This window comes from Coptis chinensis, chromosome 8 (genome assembly GCF_015680905.1).
Source record: "Coptis chinensis isolate HL-2020 chromosome 8, ASM1568090v1, whole genome shotgun sequence".
Taxonomy (NCBI): Eukaryota; Viridiplantae; Streptophyta; class Magnoliopsida; order Ranunculales; family Ranunculaceae; genus Coptis; species Coptis chinensis.
Genome location: NC_141463.1, coordinates 20,376,291 through 20,400,163, shown reverse-complemented (window position 1 = coordinate 20,400,163; position 23,873 = coordinate 20,376,291). Strand labels below are relative to the sequence as shown.

The following is a 23,873-nucleotide window of genomic DNA, read 5'->3' as shown; positions in this document are numbered from 1 at the left end:
AGATTTTTTTAAAATAATTTCAGACATAAGAATTATTATTATTGATTTGGTGGTTTTTTAAGACGTAAGAATGATTTTGCAAAATCTGAATCATTCGACATTTTTTTCTTAATTTGTTTTTCACTCCGGTTTTATGTAACGATTGTCCACGATATTTTGACTTGGAATTCTATCCACCATTATTCCCAAACTTGAAGGCATCAGAACTATTTCGTTCGTAATCACACTCGCAATCCATTTGACAAAATTCCACACTGAGCATGTTTTCATTACTGAAACCAAAACTAACTCACATTTTCACACTAAGAAAACTTGTTTTCCATTTCAAACACTTCTCACACTCTACTGACTTTAATGAGCTGTGTAACATTGTTTCTAACGGTATTGGTGGTTTAGATGATTTAGAAGCAAGTTTGAATAGCTCAAAAGCTTTAATAACTCCATTTCTTGTGACCCAAGTTTTAGATTCTTGTAAAAATGAAGTTCCCACTAGAAGACTACTTAGATTCTTTTCATGGTCTAACAAAAGCCCAGAATGTAGATTTGAGGATGGGGATTTTAATCACGCGATTCGGGTATTTGCTGAGAAGAAAGATCTTGTTGCGTTGGATATATTGGTATCGAGTTTGCGAAAGGAGCAAAGAGTGATGGAGGTAGAAACATTTGGGAAAGCAGCTGAGACGTTAGTGAAATGTGGTAAAGAAGATGAAGCTGTTGGGATTTTTAAGAACTTGGATAAGTTCCAGTGTGCTAAAGATGGTGTAGCTGTAAGTGCTATTGTTCATGCGCTTTGTGCTAAAGGGCATGCTAAGAAAGCTGAAGGGGTTGTTTGGCATCATAGGAGTAAGATTTCTGGTATTGAAACTTGTATTTATAGAAGTCTTCTCCATGGATGGTGTGTTCATGGAAATGTTAAGGAAGCCCGTCGGATTCTTAATGAGATGAAAAGATTGGGACTGGAACTCGATTCGTTTTGTTATGATACACTGTTAAGGTGTCTTTGTAAGAGAAACCTTAAATTCAATCCGTCTGGTCTTGTTCCGGAAGCTTTTAACATAATGATGGAAATGAGGTCTTACAAGATTCTTCCGACTGCAGCTAGCTTCAATATTCTGCTATCTTGTTTGGGTAAGACAAGAAGAGTGAAGGAAGCTATTAAGGTTCTTAATTCAATGAGGAAATCGGGTTGTTCGCCGGATTGGGTAAGCTATTATCTTGTTGTGAGAGTTCTGTATTTGAGTGGGAGATTTGGTAAAGGGAACATGATTGTCGATGAAATGATCAAAGAAGGGGTAACACCAGAACCAAGATTTTATCATGATTTGCTTGGCGTTCTTTGTGGAGTTGAGAGGGTAGGCCATGCTCTTGAGTTGTTTGAACGAATGAAGAAAAGTGGAAAAGGGGATTATGGGTCAGTGTATGATCTTTTGATTCCGAAGCTTTGTAGAGGAGGAGAATTCGAAAAGGGTAGACTACTCTGGGATGAAGCCATGAAGATGGGTATTACTCTTCAGTGCTCAAGTGATGTGTTGGATCCTACTGTGACAGAGGTCTTTATGCCAAACAAGAAGGTGGAGGAAGTGAGCATGAATAAGTCTAAAAAGTTAACAATTAAGAAGACCAAAAAGCTAACAATGAAGAAGACCAAAAAGAAAAGTGCTCCAGCAAAACCTTAAACTCTTTGGCGAAGGACATGTTGTCAGATACATAGTCTGCCTTCTAACAATAGATGGAGCGAAACGACTGACATGCTTTGCAGAATTGTTGATGATGTAGTCATGTAGAAAATGAGGTTGTTTTTGAGAAAACTACTACTCGACGTGCGGGAACGTGTCCAAGCAATAATGGTTTCCATTCTTATGGTTTTGAATTTTGGGGTCAGGATGCCAATCCTCCTTCATTGCTAGAAAGGGGCCCCACTTCTTGCTGGTCAAGTAATATTATTGGCAATGGTCTGCAAGTGGAAATGGATATGCTGAACCTGAAAGCAATTTGGTATATGGTTCTCAATAACTCCACCATCATAGCAGTAGCATTTTCAGCAGGGCAGATGCTTGTGAGTTTCTGAGACAAAGGAGGCGAAGCAGCCATTACTGAGTAGTAAACCTCTGGAATAAGTACATTTCCTGAAAACCATTTGAAATGCTTGTCCAGAGACACCTTACGTGAGTGTATGCTTTTGAGTTGCGTGTTTCAGCTTCAATTTAAAGCTCTTTTGTAGTAAAGTTTTACCTTCAAAATGGAGTATGTCATCTGCTAGATTATTGTTTCATAATTTTGTTCCAATAGTTTTCTGTTTGATATTGGATACATGTCAGATTTTGTTTGTTTTTCGAAGTTATATAATGTGATGATGGCAAGGTGTGATGCTATTTATTTCTGTTTAAATCAATTTGTTGAAGCTGTTTCATAATCTGATCAAGTATAACCTGTCAGGTGCAACCTGATGATCTATACGCTAGACAACTGATGGAAGAGGGAGAAGACTGTTTCTACTTGTTTTGTCTATGCAGGAAATAGCATACATAATGTCACAGCGCTAGAGCTAAAGCTGCACGGTATATATTGCAGAGATCAGCAAAAGGCACATTAGGGGACGGGTTTCTTGAGATATTCCTACTCTCCTAGGCTAGCAAGCTGGGAAGTGACATTGGAGCTTTGTTCCCTTTGCAGCCTCGTCAACATATGCCAGGGTGGCATGGTCGTTTATTTAGTGAAAAATGTTTCATCCTTTGATTGGACAGTGACAGGTACAAAGCTCTTTTGTGGCATCCCATCTTTGACAGGACTGAGATTTGAGATCGTCGTAAACAATATACAGTATGTGTTTCTGTCTTTGAGTTATCCTGTCACTTGTAAACTCTTCTAAATGGAAAAGTTCTTTCTTTTTAGGCGACTCAAACAGTTCTACCTAAATGCCCAGAGTTATATCTTGAAGTCAATTTCCACACTCCTAATCCAAAGTTCATTTCTATTATTATATGTCAGACTGCTCTTCTTCATGGGAACGAGTTTTCCTCCTTGGGTGTGGTGTGTTTTCCATGCGTGAGTGTGTTTACTAGATTTTGTGTATCTTTGCAGAAAACGTTTTTAAGAGGGATAATTCGCTCCTATTCCAATCCTATATTCTGATAGAACAAACAACAAAGTCGTGTCCTACTGTGTGTAATCATAGAATATCAAGATGTATCACTATCTCTTACACTATATGATAACCGAACACAATCACTTGTTATTAACGTGACAAATTAATCAATGTATGTAGCAGAAGAATGCCTGTACTACTGCACAGATTTTCTTTGACATTTTATTGTACCTATGAACATAGTATAACAATTTCGTTACTAGCATAACTTCACAAGAAAATACAAATGGCTTTAGCCTTTTATATATACGAAATAAGATCGTTTACGTCCATAATTTCTCTTTATTTGTAGATCAGCGAATGAAGGAAGTATCATGGGGAATTTGCCGAAACTTGAATTGGTCCTTGAATTGGTCCTCTACAACACGGACAACATGATCCAACTGGAGTTTTTGCATTAGGGCAACACAAACAAGCAGGACATATGGGTCTACGCTGAAGGAGCTCTGTGTAATAAACATAATTTGTCAAACAGTAAGCAACAACAACATCAAACCAAACAATTATAAGATGACAATAATGTACTAAATCTAATTTTGAATTAAATTCTAGTGTGGAGATTGTGTTTGGAGAATTCATGTGAAGTACTCATAAAATTGTTCGTGATAGCTCACCTCGTTGGTTAAACCTGGCAGCATCAGATGGCAATGCTGGAGAGAGAACAAGGCAGAAGATGAAAATGGTAGCTACAAAAAATTTGATTTCCATGGTATAACAAGTATAATTAACTGATGAAGCCTGAAGGACTTGGTGGGAAAATTATTGTTATCGACTGTGATGATGGTGGTACCTGCATGGCGAATCCTGTATTTATAGACGTTGAGATGATGTTACGGTCTTGATTTTGCGATCAGTCAAATAATCAAATGTCAAATTATGCTGCGAATTGGACCATTCAAATAGGTAGAATACTAGAATCAATGGCGCCTAATATAATCCACATGGGCATTCGTCAAATATACTTACAGTTCAACTTAATCCACCTACCTAAACAACAGCTTTTGTTCAACGATTGCATGTTGCTTCACACATTTCTCGTATAATATGAATTAGCATAATTTGTTCGACCGAATAATCTTTTTTCCTTCGATATTGTTTTGCTTCTTCGCTGTAGCCGGCACCTGCAATTTGCAAGATTTTCCTGGGATTTTTTTTTTTAATCACCGCATCTGTAAGGCTGTAAATCCTGTGTAATACTCGGGTCACTTCAGTCCGCCAACTGGCCAACGAAATATTGGCAATTTGATTAAATGTTAAATCGACCAACTGACATGGCGTAACACCACATATCACAACCTGTTAAAATTGTGGTCCGTCTACTCACTTCTGCTCAAGTTCAAACAAAAACGGCCAGTTGAATTTGGACCTGCTGAGCAGACCTCAGTTAGGGTGCAGTCAGTTTGTAACATATCAGCCTAGCAACTAAAAGCACCATATTTTCCCATACTTTAAAGTGAAGCATGTCTCTAATTACATATGTATGGCAAAAATTTATGTTCTTACAACGTACAAGATAGTATGAACAAGGACCAAGGAACCAAGTATCATGACTGTTAGGCGTTCTCCACAGCACTGATTACCATGTACATAGACTTGCTAATCGCTTAATAAACATGATCTTCATCAAATAACGTGTAATTGCTACTCTGTCTAGGTTTGGTTTCCTTGTGAGCCTGCAAAGAGTAGGGGGGAAAAAACTTGGGTTAGTAAGACCACAGATAAATATTGTGTTTTTAAATAGAAATGTTTTATTTATTTATTGGCAAGCCTGTTTTAAATGAGATCAGTAACTCTGATGCTGGCGAGGTTCAAGCCCCAGACTTATAGTATCATCACCCAAAGGTTTTACCAACTTTGTTAGCTGGCACCTGCAATAGAAATGTTTTTCCTTTGTACAACATTCACATTTGGGATAGAATTTACATAACTGATCCAGTTCAGCTCACTGATCACAAAGTTCACTAAATTCTAGATTGCTTCCAGATACACTGGGGTCTTAATTAAACATCAGAACGCTTGAACTCAAACCAAGCATATTCCCATGACTGATTTAATTGGAATCCTAATATATCTTCGGCGGAATTTTCTCTTCTTTTCTTTGTTTAATAGTTACTGGAGGCAGAGTACAGGCTGATGGTGCCCCATGCCAAGATATCACACACAGTTTTAATAGATCTCAACAGATAGGGGAACTGGAGGAGTATCACAATGGCATGATACTATGACAGTAGAGTCAGGATCCATAAGTTATTCAGACCTATTGCTGATAGCCTGATGCTAAGCAGCATTCAAAAACTTTTGGGCTTTCATTCATTACAAGTACTGTATCGCCAATCCACTCATTGGGGGGTACAAGGAGAGGGAGGACCTCACAGTTACAAATGAAAACGCATAATAACAAGTGTAAAATCAAGAGCAGTGGCACAGGCGAGTGCACACACACCTATATATATATATATATATATATATATATATATAGCCATAAAATTTAAAATGACCTATCGAAGTACACACTTACCCTGTTAACGAGCTTCTCAAATGCTTGCGGCCCATTCTCTGCAATGTATTTCTCTGCAGCAGTTAGAATATCTTCATCCTTATGTAAGCCATCCTTCTTCCCCCATGGGACATACCAGACGTTGACTGTTCGTGGGTTCACAAACATTGGTCTAACATAGTGCTCATAAACATACGCAGCACCATTGAAGCATGGCAGCACCAACCAGCAGGTGGCAATGAGCTTGGCATAGGACCAGAAAGGGAGCCTAAGGTACAGATGGAGTTGAATGAGGAACAGGTAGTTATTAACATGGATATGCAGAAGGTGTAATGCTCAAAATTACTACATCGAAAGAACTTCTATGCATCAATGATCTTGTAAATGGTCACGTTCACTATATCATTTCCCTTGCATTTTAGAAATTGCAGTATAATATTTTCTACAAAGCTCTAGTTACTTGACATACTAAAAATACTAAAACACCCTTTATTAAAACCAGGCAGTATATATGTGATCACAATCAACAAATCCAATAAATCATTTGAAGCATGCTACTACTTAGTAAGAGTGTCTCTGTAACTGTGCAATTAAGAGTTTTTATTTTTAGTACATTGTATTTATTCTATATCTATAAGAATTGAGACATAGAATCGAGACGTACTTTAAATTTGTACATATCAAGTTTAAGTTGGTAAATAAATTATAAATGTTTCATAATTTGGAATTCAAAGCAAAACTCTCATCTGTAATCTATAAGATGAAATTCAGGGTGAGAGGTAAAGGTTGTTTATTCAGTTATTTGATAGTTAGATTTCAACTGCAATGGACAAGTGGCTGACTACGCTTTTTACCTCCGGAAAATGTTATAATTTTCCAATTTTACTTATCAACAATTTTATATTTCTTTCAAAGAAGTCATCAAATTTTCTACTAAACACAGTGCATTAGCTTCTCTTTCAAAGTTTTCAAAAATTGCTGGCAACAATTCAACCTATTTAGAGCTTGTCTATCAATGTTCTCTAGACTTGAGCTCAAGTCCCATGTCTTCTATGCCTTGGTGAGGTCCAAAATTTCTTAGTAAAGATCCTATAACTTGACAAAATATTCATAACTACATATAGACACAGCAAACCCTAAACAGAGTGACTGATTCATTCACATATAGAATCAATTAAAATTCAAAATGTCCTGACATTCATCGAAAATTCATTAAAATCGTCTCTATTTTACATAGAAAAATGGACTTTTGGTTTAGAAATATACCAATGAATGAGCTTTGCAAAGGTGAGCTCGAAGAGAGTAATCATTGAATACAACACCCAATATGTAAGCCATTGCTGATCATCCACAGGAGACTTGGTCTCAATCGCCTGGATTGAGGCATATCTGTGACGAAACAAACACAATTCACATTATGTACACAGTGAACAAGAATATAATTTGAAAAAACAATACTAGTACTGTTTACTTGAACAAACAACACTGCATTCTAGAAATTAAGCATTTCATCCCAATACCCTATGATACTCCAAAGATTAAAATACCCCGAAGTTTATACCTAGAATTTGACCATTTCAGTTCCCATCACAACAATTTTAAAACTAGAATTTACATTAAAAAAAAAACGATTTAAAATTCAAAGGATACATACTGCTTATAGATATTGACTTTTAGGTACATCAAAAACCAAGATTTTTAAATACAAACTAACACTACAACAATTGTAGAATGAAACTAAAGATAACAAAGAATTGGTCATTTCTCACTTTCAGCTTAAACCAACATGAGAACAAGCAGAAAGTAAACTTACAATTTAAAATAAACAGCACCCCATTTTTAAACAATAAGATGAACATAATTTCACATCAATTACAATAAAATAAAAATTACTAGATCAAATCACATACAAATAACAACTTACAGTGGATACGCCAGAGCAAGCACAGGCCTGAAAAAAAAAACAAAAATCAGTTCTTTAGCAAAAAAAAAATCAACAAAAATGTTAAAGATAGAAACTTTACCCAGCAAGAACATCAAAGTTGGCAAGTAGCACCTTGAGAAATTCTCCAAGACCCATTTCTAAAAAAAAAATTATCTTTTGCAATATTATAATTTGGTTTTTGTGTGTTTTGAGATGACAGGTAGAGTGTGCTTTGTTTGTGTGTAAGAAGGAAATGTGAAAAGAAACGCAAATGGAACAAAAGCCATTGATGAGTCCCACATACTACCAAATTGCCACTACAAAAGCCGAAGGTCGGTGGAGTGGGACAAAAGTACAAAACTATAGTTCGTAGATGAGGCCTAGTTGTTGTGATTGGGTCCATGGTGGCTAGGAACTGTGTGTGGATCCTAGAGATTGAAACAGTTTTCTATTCACTCATGATCGGGCCTGACCATGGTTGAGAAATTTAGAAAGTGGGGACATAATTAAACTTGAACAATATCACAACAGAGTTTAACAATACAATTCGGAAGACACTCACTGTCTAGCTTTCTGATGGCCCGTCCAGCTAACTCGTGAGCCTCCCCATTGAACAATTTGTTAATCCAGTGAACGAAGCTTGATTGTTGCCACAACTGTTCCAACCTCCAATTCAAATCAGCAACATCTTGGGTAAGTTGGATCACTCTTTGACAATCACCTTCAATCAGATAGCAGCTGGTTCGAAGAGAAGCAACAAGACTGTGAGGGAGTGATATCCTCATGTTCAGCATAGAGGAAATACTACATCGACCTCTGACTTAGCTCTCCGAACTACCCTCAGAACGACTTACTTCATCAACTTATGTTCTCGAGCTAAGAGGTCGCTCTAGAATAGGTCAACTCGCACGTTTTCATACAGATCGTTCTATATCATGACTCAATATATCTTCTAGAAACAATCATTGCCAAAGCTGTACTGACATATTTCATCACCGTAAATTACGAACCACTGTAACCACTCCCCATCATTACAAAATTCCTACCAATACCATTCTCATACTCCTGCTCAATCTTGACCATACATTTGTGGTTGTCATTACACGTGTTGGATAGAGATTTACATCCACCAGCTATAAATACCTCCCATATGAACTACGTCAGACCTGATTTTTCTCTCCCCTCATAATTGAGAGATAGATACGAAAGCAGTTCGCTCAACAACAAACTCGGTCTTCCCATTTCTAAATCCAATCTCCTTTCCTATCATATTTGTAAGTGATAACTAAAATGCTCTTTTACATTGGCACAGTATGTGGTCTCGATTTCTTGAGAAACCACTTCACAAATCCCAAAAATAAAAAGAAAAATCGTCAAGCCTACGAAGCATGGCAAGCCTCGAAGCTCAAATCCAGAGTTTGGCAGGTCAATTAGGTACGATGAACGAGCAAATTACCCTGCTCAGGCAGGAGAATGTTACTTTGCGTGCGCAAGTGGATACGCAAATTCCACCAGGTGCCTTAGCAGAGGACGACATCAACAAGGTTAATCAACAGATTAACGAACTATCACAAAGAATCGACCAAAGTGCAGTTAAGAAAGACGCCACCCAGATCGTTCAAAAGATGCTGAAGACATATTGTGTGTCTCCGTTCGCTACTGAGGTACTTAGCAGAGCTTCTTTTCCAGATTTCATCCAATCACGTTTTCCAATGTATGATGGCAGCACGTGTCATGGTCAGCACGTGGCTCGCTACATTTAAAGCCTTGCACTCTATAGTGCGCCGGAGTTCGACCATCTTCATTGTCGTTTGTTTCCCGTCAGTCTCAAAGATGGCGCGCTCGATTGGTTATTTTCACTCGAGCCAGACTCGATAAAGAACTTCGAGCAACTCACCGATCTATTTGCTAGTCAGTACGTCCACAACAGGCATAAAAAAACTGATTTTGCCACTAGGCGACAATGAAACCATTCGTGAATTTCTAGGTCAGTTCAAAACCAAACTGCTATGCATGAAAAACGGTCTCAAAAAGTCATTTGCCACATTGGCATTCTCCAACACCTGCCACTCACAAGCTACACACACAAAAGTACAACAACAATCGATATTGGACATGCCAATACAAAGCTGATAAACACGATCTGAAGAACTTCACTTACGAGACAGTGAGCCACATCCATTCGCCTCAGATTATCAGCAAGACCCTTGGAATCCAATTCCTTACGGCTACTATCCAGTGATATGTGATCAAGCAGGAAAGACGCAACCTTATTTGACCTGAAGCTGACATCAGTTCGTTTCACAGTCCGCTGCACCCCTTGCTCATCAAGGAACACCACTTGGCCCTCCATATCATCATCAGCCATAGCAGCCTTCCCACTCACCTTGGAGCCTTCTGCTTTGCTACCGAGCTAGGTTCTTGGAATACTGGCGGTAGACTCGGAACGACCTCAAAGGTCTCCAGATCCAAGAGACCAAGGTTGGGCGCAGGCCGCGACCTAGAACTACGAGTGGCCTTACCACCAACTCGTTCAGCACCGACCACTCCCCCAGCACCGGAGCTATCCCCAAGCATGAGCCTCGCAGCCTTGGCGATCTTCATAGCTTCCTGCTCGGTAATATTATCCTTCCTCTTCAGCGAGCTGCTTCGCTCGCGAGCCTTAAAGACCACCTCATCCAACTCAAGGGGGGAGCTACTAGACCCCCCCCCCCTCCAGGTCGCTCACTCGATCCACCAACTCCCGAGGCACCAGCACCTCCGATGGGTCGCTTAGGACCAGTACGACCTCGGTTCCTGTCTTCCCTTGTCACCAGGTCACTCTTACGCTTCTCCATAGCTACTTCCCTAGTTTGACACTGAGCCCTTTTCTTCTGATCTCTCATATTCTCCCTAACCGTGGGACCTTCTCGCTCCACAAAGAAGTGTGCAACCTTAGGCAGTTTCGCCCGTTTCTCAGCTCGTGTCAACTTTGCAAACTTTTCTATTTCACCCCGTTTAGTTCGATTCTTTATAGCAAGCTTTACAAAAATAGCAAAGATCCAAGCCAGCTAAAACATTAATAATTCAAACATCAAGACAACAGAACCACACACTCTTACACACTAGCAAAATTGCAAACCCTAGTTTGTAACTGCTTCCTCTAGCACAAAAGTTCCAAACTAACAGCAATGGACTCTTCTCCCAAGACTCATTGCTTACACCGTCCAAAATGCTAGATTTTCCGGTGTAAATTTGCAAGCTAAAGTTGTAAGCACGAGATCGCTTTACGTTGTAGTGCTCAATAATGTCAGCGACCCCTATGCGGTATTCACCACTCGCGTTCAGTAGATCAAACACCTTAAACAGCCGCCAAGTATTACCAACAAACTGGCAGGGTGCTTTCCAATAGAAGTTCAAAACATCACAAGTAAGCTTTGAGAATGGTGTCTTCATACTAGCCCTCAGCTGCCCTTTGTAGACTATTATCTGGTAGTTCGGTGGTGAGTACGTCTCACTAAACACTTTTACGGTCTTCTCCAGTTCATGTATCTCCAGGTCGACCCCCTGGATGCCATACACCTCCCTTAACTCAGCAAAAGCTTTAGTGGCACGTTTATCTACAACTCTAGGAGGTTGCCTACTAAAGGATGATCCCTCATCACGACCTGAAGTACTAGCCACAACACCAACAGATTCAGATCACACTTCCTCCTCCATATCATCACTATCCAATCCTACTGACTCTTACTTGTCCTCCTCTATCTCACCACAACTTAGTGACATTTCTCAAATCTCTTCAGATCGAGTATCATCTGAGTCAGATATTTTCCTTTTTCTTACAGATTACTACTCCTAGACAAGAAAAGCTAAAACGGACCTAACAACCGTACGACACAAGCAAGAATAGAAGAAAAAAGAAGATAACAATGGCGGAAGCACTAACTTAAAAAGTTCTAGTTTCTGCAGTTCTGGAAACAAAACAAGAGATGACTTTTTGGAGCTCCAAAAGTTGGTTTATACAACCGCCCCTCCAGTTCCCGATGCATTATGATTGCAACCTAAGCCCTAGCCCGGACACGTCTACCAAGGAGCTATCTTTTCAAAATTCCAAAAAAAAAGGCGACACGTTTCTTCACCAACTGCTAAGATTCTCTCACGTGACAACCACGTGCCAGCTATCACTCCACATCAGTTTGTCATACCGCATGAGTTGACCTCTATAGTATGGTGGGTATTTCCATTCACGCCAGTTCATTTCTTCACCCTTGCTCAGCACCGCCACTATTTTCTCTCAGCAGGTCACTTCAATGTACAACACGACCTACTAAGAGGGGGCTGTGTGAGGGAGTGATATCCTCATTCCAGAATATCAAGCACGTGTTTTGCATAGAGGAAATACCACATCGACCTCTGACTTAGTTCTCTGAACTAGCCTCAGAATGACCTACTTCATCGACTTATGTTCTCGAGCTACGAGGTTGCTCTAGAACAGGTCAACTCGCATGTCTTCATACAGATCGTTCTATATCATGACTCAACATATCTTCTAGAAATAATCATTACCAAACCTGTACTGACACATTTCATCACCACAAATTACGAACCACTGTAACCACTCTCCATCATTACAGGATTCTTACTAACACCATTCTCATACTCCTTCTCAATCTTGACCATACATTTGTAGTTGTTATTACACGTGTTGGATAGAGATTCACATCCACCAGCTATAAATACCTCCCATATGAACTACACCAGACTTGATTTTTCTCTCCCCTCAGAATCGAGAGATAGATACGTAGGCAGTTTGCTCGACAACGAACTCGGTCTTTCCATTTCTAAACCCAATCTCCTTTCCTATCATATTTGTAAGGGATAACTAAAACACTCCTTTACAAAGACTTATAGCAATTTCAGCTTGTAAGTAATTCAGATTTCTCAGTATATTTGACTTTTACCTGACATGTCCCAAGCAACGACACCAACATCTCCTGCTCCTTTACCTCCAACCCTATCATAAGAAGCATCAAACCTCAAGTTAATACAGTCCTTATTCACTACACTATAGGCAGGTTATCCATCATATTTGAACTAACATTAGAAGTAGAAGCAAATGAAGAAGAAGTAAAGCTAGGGGGAGGGGCTTCCTCATTCTTTCCATCTTTATATGCATCCAAGCTTCTTCTCCATTGTGTCACTGCTCCTCCAATTATATTGTTCCTATTGAAAGTCTTGTGTTCAAAATTGTATAAATTCTGTGTTTCCCATAGACTTTGTAAAACTATACAAACCAGCATGCTTTTTTATGCAACATCCTCATTACTACTTTTGCACTAATGAATCGCCTCGTCCAGCCATTCCCTCATGGACCAAGAACTGTAAGTATCTATCCTTAGATTCATTAGACCTGCAAACCATAGATTTCAGACCCACTTACAGTTTACAAACAAATTCATAGGTGTGTCCATACATTTTTCACACTAAGCTGATAGCTAAAGTCCCATTTCATATTCCTCTAACAAATCACCAGTTGGCAAAGCTTGCATATACAACTTCCATATAAAGTGTTGCCACTTACCAGCCACTTTCAGTTTCTAGATCTGACATATTGTTTTCTTATGAAATGAAGAAGAATTAATATTTCTTCTTTCTCCACATAGAAAATTATATGCCGCTTTTACTGAGAAACTAACATTTAGATTCTGATGCCAGTTAAGTTTATCTTCCTGAGACTTAGGTCTTACATTGATAGTTTCAATTAAAGAAACCACATGATCAGGTAAAATAATATTCTTCATTTTAGGGATGTCCTAGTGTTGACCTCCCTCTAAAATGAATTCTGTCACATACATACATATATATTGTCCATATATACCATTTTGCACAACTAAATGGTCCTCAAGTACTATGGCCCTGCCATTTATTTGTAACCAGGGATCTTTGAAGACCTCAACCTCATGACCCTAACCAATTCTCCGTAAGAGCAAGTCCAATGGGGTGTTATATGGGCTGCTAAAGGGCCATATAGCACTCCAAACACCAAAATGTCATTCCAATGGGGCTGCTAGAAGGGTCCTAAATATGGCTGCTGTGATAAATCTAGCCAAATTTGTGGCCTTGTCTAGCAGCTGCCATAATTATGTTTCGAGAGACGGACGACAGAGTTTCTACCGTCTGTATGTTAAATTTTGACGGACGACACACTTTCTGCCGTCTGTGCTTTAACTTTCAACTTAAGTTACAAAAATATTAGACAGTCATCAGACTTTCTACCATCCGTATCAATTTGGCACTCCAACTTTAAAATTCCATTGGAACTGTTTTTTGGTTTTCATTAGGGCTGTCAATGGGTCGGGACAAGCCCGAAGCCCGATTGAATTCGAACCGATAAGATAAGGACTTAGACTTTAAATTTAGCCCGATAAGATTATTGGGCCAAATCTGGACATACCTATATCCGATCCGATAATGGCCTGGCCCGAAATCTATAATAGTTTATGTGTTTTATATTTATTATATTTACTAAAAGTTGACATAGAAAATTAGAAGTCATATTGGTTAGTATTGTGTTTGCCACACAAGAGTTGTGGGTTTGATTCTTACCACTTACAAATTTAATTAAATTTTAGACAAAAATAACAGTTCTCATGTATTGCTAACGGACCTAGGTCTGGTCTGAATCCGAACTTGCCCAATAGGACCTAGGCCGGGCTTGGACTCAAAATATCAAATATGATTTGGGCCTAGCCTAGACCTAGGTGTGTCCTATTCAGGTCCAGCCCGTTGACAACCCTAGTTTTCATATGCCAAATTTGACTTGCCTAGCTAAAACTGCCAAATAAGCTTAGGTGACACCTTTTAACAGCTCTCCATTAGACTTGCTCTAAGAGTCGTTCCTTAAAGGTTTCATATTGCTTATGAATACCTTCCCAGAAATCCTTAAAGGTTTCATATTGCTTATGAATACCTTTCTAGAAATAGGAAACATCATAATTTGGTTCAAAGGATTGACCAAATTAAGTTTATCTTCCTGAGACTCAGGTCTTACATTGATAGTTTCAATTAAAGAAACCACATGATTAGGTAAAATAATATCCTTCATTTTAGGGATGTCTTAGTGTTGACCTCCCTCTAAAATGAATTCTGCCACATACATATTGTCCATATATACCATTTTGCACAACTAAATGGTCCTCAAGTACTATGGCCCTGCCATTTATTTGTAACCAGGGATCTTTGAAGACCTTAACCTAATTAACCACTTCTCCATAAGAGGCATTCCTTACAGGTTTCGTATTGCTTATGAATACCTTTCCAAAAATAGGAAACATCATAATTTGGTTCAGAGGATTGACCAAGCCATTTTTTGCCATAAATAGCTTTAAAGGGTTTTGATCCAAAAAGAGTCTTTATCTTGAGCCGCTTACATTATGCAACGTTTTTTTTTTATTGGCAAGCCTGTTTTTTAAATAAGATCAATAACTCTTTGATGCTGGCGGGGTTCGAGGTCCAGGCCTCTGGTATCATCACCCAAAAGTTTTACCGACTTTGCTAGTCGGTTGTTGTTGTTGTTGTTGTTGTTTATCGTTGTTTTTTAATTTTTTTTTAATAGTGCTATACGTACCTACTTTTTAGACTTGCTATTGCAACTCATTATTTGGATAATGTTGGTTTGCATTACAATACACACGGACACGTATCTCTATGTAAATAAATGATTATGACTTTTGACACATCAGTAAGTCCAAATAGTAGGTCAAATAAGTGGGTCGGTCTAATATTACTGTATTTTTTAATGAGTTTGTAAGGCATCGGTATTGACTACTACCATTGCAAATTGCAACTAAGCCCATTGAAACAGACACGTGTCTTATTTGAAGACGCGTGTTGTTTATGAATAATGTTTGGGCTTTATATTAAGAAGCTATGAGGCCCACAGTTAAACGTTGGGCTTTGTTTTCAACACTTCATGTTAATTTGAAAAGTTTGTTTGGGCTTTATCCAGCCCAGAAGACTTCACGTTGAAACAGCTACCGGGTCATCATGTGGGGCGTGCGGCTACATTTTTCTTCATGCCCATGGACGTAGGATCAAATACTATCTAGGACCACTACCTGGAAACTGTACCAAGGAGGAAGAACAGCGATTATTATGTTGTTAGTGAGTGACATTGTGACACTTGTTCACGAAGTAACTAGCAGCTGGGCCTCAATATCTGAAATTTGTTAACTGTGGTAGACCAACCTAGGTGTTTGTCAGAGACCCATTTCCTCCATAGTACTTAAAGAGTTAAAGATCATTTTGAAAGAACTGATGGAAAGATAAAGAGTTACCATGGGATATGGCGGATCTTGAGCTAGATGAAAAATTACCATGAAGGACAGTAGAAGTAGACATGAAAGGACACAAAATTTCCATGAAAGTAAGTATTTTTCACCCCCACAATGTAGTGATACTAGTTGTGTTTTTGTGTGTGCCTAATGCCTATGTGTGATTGAGAGAATTGAAGAGATAATTGAGCTTAAGCTGCTGTTTAATAAACTCCAAGTAGTGCAAAGTTAAAAATGGGACTTAATTAGCTAATATTGCATGCATGTAACTACCATTTGAATCCCAGAAAATACATTAGTTAGTCTTTTTTTGATTAGATAGTACTTGGACAAAATCAACAAGCCAAATTTATGCAAGCCCTAATTATTTTTGTTCAATAACAGATTCTAAGAAAGTAAAAATAACAAAACCCAAGTAAATAAACTGAGTCTTCTGAAACCCTAAATGTCCTAGTAATTCCACACAAAATTTGAATCAAACTCAAATGTTGAAAACAATCAAACAACAATGCTTTTGTTGATCAGTTTCACATATACATGTAAAACAATAAGAAGAAGGAAATGAATAACTTCAAGCCCAACTTGACTCATCAAATGAACTAAGAATGGTGATTATTTGTATCATGCCCTTCATTCCCTCCATGGTGTGAATGAGACCCACTTGCCTGTGGCTCATCAGAAGAACCGGCGGCGGCACCAGGAAATGATCGGTAAGCGTTGAGCGCGGCAAGCATTCCCAGATGACCCTCAGTACTGTTACCTCCACCATTACCACCAATTCCACCAACACCCAATTGTGGGCTAGACAAGAGAGCCATGGGTGTAGGGAAATTCATAAAATGTAGGCCGCTTGACATAGACCCCCTATACAGATTAGGATTAGTAACTGAAGGGAATGTCCATATCGGGTCACCACTCATAACAGCTGCTTGGTTGTTATGGTTAGGAAGCATCCAAAATGTTGCTGGAAGTTGAGTATTATTACTTGCTGGTATAGAACTAGAACTTGATTGTACCAAATAGTTACCAATTTGATGTTGGGATGTTGTCTCTTGTTCCTGTTCATGTCGACGCTTTCTCCCTAAACTTGTTTCTGAATCCAACATATCTAGACATGGATCAGTACTTGTTTCCTGCTTGGCTTGTAATATATTGTTCAAAGTATTGGCATGAAAATTAAATGGCATAGAAGTATTCTCCGATGAGTATAGTATCCGATGTTGTGATTCATCCATATTTCTCTCCCATTCACTTCTCCTCAAATTTGGATTAAAGAAGGTTGATCTCAACTGTGATGGTGCTGACATACTAGACCCCGAACTACGAAGTGAGATGTTTAGAGATGTAAAATTAGCAGGAATTGTACCAGTTCCGGTAGCAGCGATGACCGCAGGTTCAGCTTGTTGAAGTAACCATTCAATCGTTTCGCCGTCGGATTTATGGCCTAGTTCTTTAGTCAATTGAAAAACTCTAGCTGCACATGTTGCAGGCATACGGATGCGACGTCCTCTACCATCAACCTTAGTGTGTCGATCTTTAGTAGAAGTCCTCTTTGGTGTAACTTTCTTTGCTTGTTCGGCTGTTTGTAGACTTGTATTGGATTGAATTGTGCTTGTTTCTGGCCTTTCCGCGGATATTGCTAATGATGGATACCCCGATGAGCTTGAACAAATTTCGTCGTCCTTCTTTTCTAGCAATTGTAATGGAAAATTCGGTCTACGAATTCCACTATCTCCTTCCATGATCACAATTATTAGCCTCAGCTAATAATAATTTGATCAAAACATATGCTTATAGAAAATTAATAAAGTACAAACAATGATTCACAGCTGGTTGTACAAACATACCAATGAGCCTAACCTATAAGACGTTATAGGTTGACATTGTTTGAAATCAAAAGTCTATTCTGGCCTCCAAATCCTGTGCGAAAACAAAAGAAATGTACGTGACACTTAGTTCAACCTCTTGTAATTTTTTTTTCTCTCACTATTTCTATGTGGGGGTGGTAGGAGATTCTTCACTAGCTTGTTTTCTCTGCAAATTCTTTGGAGCTGCAGCTTTGGTTGGTTTTCTTTGTGTAGTGACTAGTGAGAGAAGGAAGATGAGAGACCATAAGGTGAAGAAAGAATACTTTAAGGAACAAATATAATGAGTGGAAATTATATGGGTGGGCATGAAAAGCAATGTTATTGGAAAAACATAGCTTTAGAAAATGCTTTACTGTTTTTCTTTTCTTTTATTCTTTTTCATACAATTTTGATTTCTAAATCTTTTTGTTCCTTTTATTGTGGTTGGACAGTCCCTTGGTTCAGACTCCACGTGCGGGGCTCTTTATCATTCAATCCGTAAAGACAATGGTGGCCAATGAGGTAGGACCCAATCCCAAGTCAAAAAAAAAATCAAGAGACTGTAAAAAAAGATTATCAAGTGGGGCACATTCATTCAAGTAATGATTACCCTTTAGCCTGGCTTCTCTGCCTTTCTTGTTAACTATGGTCTATGACTATGGTTTATATGTTGAGATTCGTATCATCCATTCATACCTTTTCGGTCTAGTTAACATGCATTTTATGAGACCTTGTTCTATAGAGGCTTCATCAGCTTTGGCTTTGGCTTTGGCTTTGGCTTTATACAGTACTACTCTACTACTACTCTAACATTTCTTCCCATGTATTATTATTTTGGCATACCTCCTTCATCTCGTAATGTACACTAAACATGCCCCCTTTGACTTGCCTTCCTTAAGATTCTGATCCTTGACCAAATTTTTGCATGATGAATCAAGGATAAATGTACCTTTAGGAAGTCACTACACGTAAGTCCTTTCACTTTTGTACGTGTTCAAGCTCAAAACTTGCGGGAAAAATCTTCCAAGGTCTTTCTAGTGGACCACGTACGGACCAAAGGCGGGTGTTATAAACTTATAAATAAGCGTTTGTGTCCATAAATCTTTAGCTTTTACAAAATAAAGCATGGGTTTTCCCGTTAAACACACTACAAGGGTCTGTGAGCTAAGATCTACAGGATGATATTGGTTAGAAATGTAATTTTGTAGAAATTTAAATTGCCGAAAAATTATTCAAACTCGTTATTACTCATTCATAACCACCACGTACAATCAAGTACTAATCATCCACAGAAATCGAGTTGAAAATAAGAAACTAGGATCATTTAGATACTTTGAAAATTGAAACCAAAACCAGATTGTCCCCTTCCTCAAGCAAAAAAAAGTGGTTCATTAGCTTATTTTGCGTTATGAGTTTGTTGCATATCCAAATATACCTACCATGATTGACGATTAATTATGCGACTTTGTCACATTCTGTTTTTAATTAATTCTCTCTTTTTGGTAGGTAATATTATCAGTATCAAGATAACAAAAGTGGTCACTTCAGATTATGACTTAATCACGTACCAATTATTAGAATGGAAGAAAATAATTGTACTTCAGAAATTGGATACAACATATAATCCTATTAAGGAGAGACACAATTAACAACTATAATCTGTGAGCAGTAGTCCCTCACTCCCTCTAGAATGATAAAACTGCTGCCAATAACACCAGCACTTCTTGCTAACCATCTATAAGTACTTGTTTTGTTGCATTATCCCACACCACAAAATTGAGAGACACCTTCTATAGGAGAGGGGACCTCTTGATAAGTAGTGTTGTTAAATGTGAAACCACCAACTTGCCTTTTATGCTGGTGACACAGATGTTTTACCATCCATTCCTGAAAACAATTAAAATTTTGTCAGAATGTTAGTTGTTATTGGAGAATTTGGATAAGAACAGGCCACTTTAATAATGATATCTTCTCAGTTAATTAACACTTACTCATATAGAATAACCTTTCCTTAAATTGGAAAAAATAAGATAGAGGGGCCATTTTCTATGAAAGGGAGCAAAAATTTAGTCTTAGAAGTGGCTAAAACCGTATTCTCGATTCTTTGTAAAAGGAGCTGAGTGGGATCCAGAAATTAAATACTAAGAACACAAATCTGTTCTAAATTTAGGATGGTCCCATACTCCAATAGGCTCCCAGCTTCTTTGTGACCAGCACATCATCAGCTGCATATACGTAACAAATAACATGATTCATCAGCTAACCTACTCGCGAGGCTACACTAAGTCCTATTTATTTAGTCCATATATATATATATTAAGGCCATATATATTGGGACGGTTATATGAACTCCACTTAAAGTTACTCCACCACTAAAAACAATAAATTAAAAGCTGATTTTTAGTAGAGATGTTCTCCATACAATAGAGATCATCCTCACAAAAAATTGATTCATTTGAAGATGCACAATCTCGTCAAAAATCGATTAGAATGTTATAAGAATATCCAACAATTTTTAATTTCATAACAACTTTTGACAAAATTAAACATATTCAATTGAGCTGATTTTTTATAGGAATATACTCCATCATGTGATGTATCACTCCACAAAAATTTAACTCTCAATTCATCTTGTAAGTCAACTTTTCGGAATATATATATATATATATTATACGGGCCAGCTAGGTTGACAACAACTTTGCTTACAACCATCTTATAGCCGCGGTCCATTGTCGGATCTAAACAAAACAAAGGCCTAGATCTAATCTAAAAAGGGTATAATGGTAATTATGGTATTTATCTCCCAAATTTCATTTCGCAATCAACCCACGTCTCTCTCTCTTCAAAAATCGAAACCCAAAATCAACAATAACTATCATTCATAACCCAAAATCAAATAACCAAAAATCAAACCCAAAATTTCGAAACCCATGAATTGATTCACGAATTGATTTTGAGTTTGATTCACAAATTTGCATTGCCTCTTCAAAAATCGAAACCCAAAATCTAACAACCCAAAATCAAATCCAAAATTTTGAAACCCAAAACCAACTTTAACCTAGCTTTGTGACGAATCGAAAAACTGTTCATGTGATTTTACATTTGCATCTTTAATTTATTTTGAAATCCATTGTATTTGTTCTAATGTATTTATTATTATTATTATAATAAACTAGGGTTAGGCAGACCCCCACCTGTATTAATATAATATATCCTTACATTTATAGTACCACTCGCATTCTCGCTTACAATGTTCTGTACAACAAATCACGAGGACATGCAAGTGAAATGTGGAAAATTCAACATCTTGGTACAATTAAGCAACCATGCTGGTACTAACTACGTTGAAACCCCGTTAGGCAGAGCTCAAACTAGGTTCAAGCATAGGAGACCAAAAGTTGGTGAAAATCCCCTTAGCCAGGCTCAAGTCTACGCTCTAGATATCAGCTAATAAACCGGCCCAACTATTCGGGCCTGGGACAACAACCAGTATCCAAACAACCGAGCCCAACCAATACAACTCGCCTAAGAAGTGGATCTGGATCGAGACAACCCACCACCATCTTCTCTACCAGCCAACAAACAGCCAACACCAACTATGGTAGCAGCTCTTTCCCAGCGCCACCAAACAACCAACAAGCCCCTCCATTCAATGTCATTTTCCCCACCTCCCGACAGATCCCCCAGCCCACCATAAAAACCAAATTTCAGCAGCCAAGAAGCCAACTCTCGATCCCAATCCAAAACAAACCCATCCAGAAAGGTTGTAAAGGACATCTCCTGCTAACGATCACCTCCAGAGTTCCAACCAGCTGCATCTTTGAGTCAAGTTCCAAGCTTTATCCATCACATCTCTGCCGTCCCAAGCTCACACACTCGACCCAAACCACAACACAGTGAAACCTCCAGAGTAACCATGAGTAGACCAAACTTCACAACCAGTCGGCCTTGTTTTGTTCGAATTTGGAGACAATCACTTCTTCTCGCGCATGAGCATCGGACTACTAGAGTTACACCGAACAAACTGCCAAGAGAAGGAGCAGAGACAAAACAGAGGGGCAAAAACAATTCTAAGTGGTAAGGAATATGAGGGAAATCCAAGAGAGATCCCGAAACTCCTCTCACCAGACCCCCAAACTCACACTTACCAAACCACAGACTAGAGAATTGAAGATATATCTTTGTAAAGCCAGTTGGATTTTCTGGGGTTTAGGTTTCAAATTCGAAACCCTAAGAGAGAGAGAGAGAGCGAGCCGCCATGAGAGAAAGGAGCCATTTCTGGGGTTCTAATGTATTTCATTAGTTAGAAATGTTGAAATCTAATCTAATGCAATTTTATTTGATATTTTTTAATTTTTTCCTTATACAGTGAAGTTTGATCCATAAATGAGGTGCCCAATATGTGGAAGTTCAGTATTTAAGAGAATCTCAGGAACCACAAGGAATCCTGGATGACTTTTCTCTATTTGCGAAAAAAATTTGGATTGTTTTCTTGACGATGACGATGAGAGATGTAGTTTTTTTAAGTTGGTGGATAATGAAAAAAATAATGGAAGCTCGTCGTCGTCGAATATCACTAAAGAATTGAAATATTAAAATTCTTCTGCTCTAGCTCCAACATTTGTTTCCAAATGAGCGTCGAACTTCTATTTGTGCAAGGAGGATAACGACTGATTCAGAAATCCACTCAATCGGAATATTAATATTTAAGTTGTTGTTGGTCTATCTTCTCTTAGCGGTTTTGTGTATTATCAAGTGGCTAGTTAAGATGTTATTGTCTTAGACTGAAGATTGGATTTGAAGGTGTCAGATGTGCTATTACTTGATGGTAGATGAAATTTTCCTTTAGATATTGTTTCTCTGAGGTTCTTCACTGAATTGAAGGAGTTGATATATTTGACTTCAATATATGCTCAAGTTAATCAGGTTAAGAAACCAACCATCAAAGCGAAGGTCACAGTAGTTATAGGCATTTTGTTGTAGCTTTGTTTTTGGATTTTGAGCTCTCATTTTTGTTGTCTTGGTAAGAAAAGGGTAGGCTAGTATGTTCACTCAAGATAGTGAGATTATCACATTAACATCACTTGTTTTGCTGATAATCGGACTTTGCGAGCTTGGAAACTGTCCACAAACAACGGGTTGTGGTCTACTAAGAGGAATATCTAGGCCGAAAATTGGTGCTAATATCAACTTGGCCATTCATTTTATCTTGTTGGAATGCCAGTTGCTGTGGTTGATAATCGTACGTTTGCATGAGTAAAGATCCGGTTTCTCACACACACTCGAATACGACTGTTCAAATACCTCGCTCACGTGCACGTTTCAATATACTTGGAGTGAGGGTTTCGTTCCAAACCTAAAGGCTAGAACTCAAATTGACAACCAAACAAAAATTTCTCTAGGAGGAACTTATGTGAGTAGGATTTTACAAATATTTTAAACCTATTTTCCAAACTGACTTAATTTGCAAGTTACTCAACTTAGATTAAATTAAAAATGAGAAACATAAGAAAAGAGAATTCTACTAGTTTACTTAATATTGCAATACTCAACTTAGAAATGACTTTAATTAATAACTTAGAATTGAAAATATATTATCAAATTAACTTAACAAAACCAAACAAAAATACAAATGTGGAAACTTTCTACTCCATAACAAAACTAAACTAAGGAGCAAAATTTATTTCTTCCTCATGAAGCCTTCTTTTTATAGAAAATGAGAGTTCTCATTTTCTTTCATCCTACGTAAATTTCCAACTCTCAACTACATCCTTTAATGTCCATTTGATTTTTTCCATGCCACCACATAATTTGCTAACCAATTAAGACTTTGTTGCCAAAGCTTAATCATTTTCCACCTAATCAAGCCCAAAGCTTAATTTGCATCCACCTAATCAAGACTTTGTCTCCAAAATCAAACTTTCAAGCCACCTCATAAAATTTGATGACTTTTGTGCCAAGTTATGCACAAAAGTCTTTGATTCATTTCAATGCAACTTGGTTTGTGCAGAAGCTTGATGTGTAAGCATGGTCACCAAATTCTGTGGGTCTGCGTAGTAGGTCTCTCATGCTTCAACCAGTGGCGGGTCCAAAAGTTGACTTTTTACAAAGTCCTGCCTATGTGTAGAGCTCGTCACACTGATCATTC

The 23,873-nt window shown here is 38.1% G+C and overlaps 3 protein-coding genes across 3 annotated transcripts; 1 reads left to right on the top strand and 2 right to left on the bottom strand.

Annotated features, from left to right (window-relative positions):
- The first annotated feature begins 256 nt into the window (after window positions 1-256).
- Window positions 257-2,896, top strand: LOC147480445 (Pentatricopeptide repeat (PPR) superfamily protein). The gene is made up of 2 exons (XM_086581600.1): window positions 257-2,165; window positions 2,437-2,896. The coding sequence occupies exon 1, from the start codon at window positions 261-263 to the stop codon at window positions 1,674-1,676; it is 1,416 nt and encodes a 471-aa protein (XP_086437726.1). The 5' UTR covers window positions 257-260; the 3' UTR covers window positions 1,677-2,165; window positions 2,437-2,896.
- Window positions 2,897-4,561: 1,665 nt separating this feature from the next.
- On the bottom strand, window positions 4,562-7,994 carry LOC147480444 (HVA22-like protein a). The gene is made up of 5 exons (XM_086581603.1): window positions 7,667-7,994; window positions 7,567-7,593; window positions 6,909-7,031; window positions 5,664-5,910; window positions 4,562-4,818 (listed from the first exon to the last, which is right to left on the bottom strand). The coding sequence occupies exons 1-5, from the start codon at window positions 7,720-7,722 to the stop codon at window positions 4,750-4,752; spliced, it is 522 nt and encodes a 173-aa protein (XP_086437729.1). The 5' UTR covers window positions 7,723-7,994; the 3' UTR covers window positions 4,562-4,749.
- Window positions 7,995-16,226: 8,232 nt separating this feature from the next.
- Window positions 16,227-18,128, bottom strand: LOC147480443 (transcription factor TCP15-like). Its single transcript, XM_086578207.1, has one exon. The coding sequence runs from the start codon at window positions 17,618-17,620 to the stop codon at window positions 16,478-16,480; it is 1,143 nt and encodes a 380-aa protein (XP_086434333.1). The 5' UTR covers window positions 17,621-18,128; the 3' UTR covers window positions 16,227-16,477.
- Window positions 18,129-23,873: the final 5,745 nt, after the last annotated feature.

Bases quoted from the DNA above. Each gene is read 5' to 3' on its own strand.
- LOC147480445 (XM_086581600.1), top strand. From the start codon at position 261: ATGTTTTCATTACTGAAACCAAAACTAACTCACATTTTCACACTAAGA.
- LOC147480444 (XM_086581603.1), bottom strand. From the start codon at position 7,722: ATGGGTCTTGGAGAATTTCTCAAGGTGCTACTTGCCAACTTTGATGTT. The intron at 7,594-7,666 runs GTAAAGTTTCTA...TTTTTTTTTCAG, and splicing joins AACTTTGATGTTCTTGCTGG to GCCTGTGCTTGCTCTGGCGT. The intron at 7,032-7,566 runs GTAAGTTGTTAT...GTTTCGTCACAG, and splicing joins CTTGCTCTGGCGTATCCACT to ATATGCCTCAATCCAGGCGA.
- LOC147480443 (XM_086578207.1), bottom strand. From the start codon at position 17,620: ATGGAAGGAGATAGTGGAATTCGTAGACCGAATTTTCCATTACAATTG.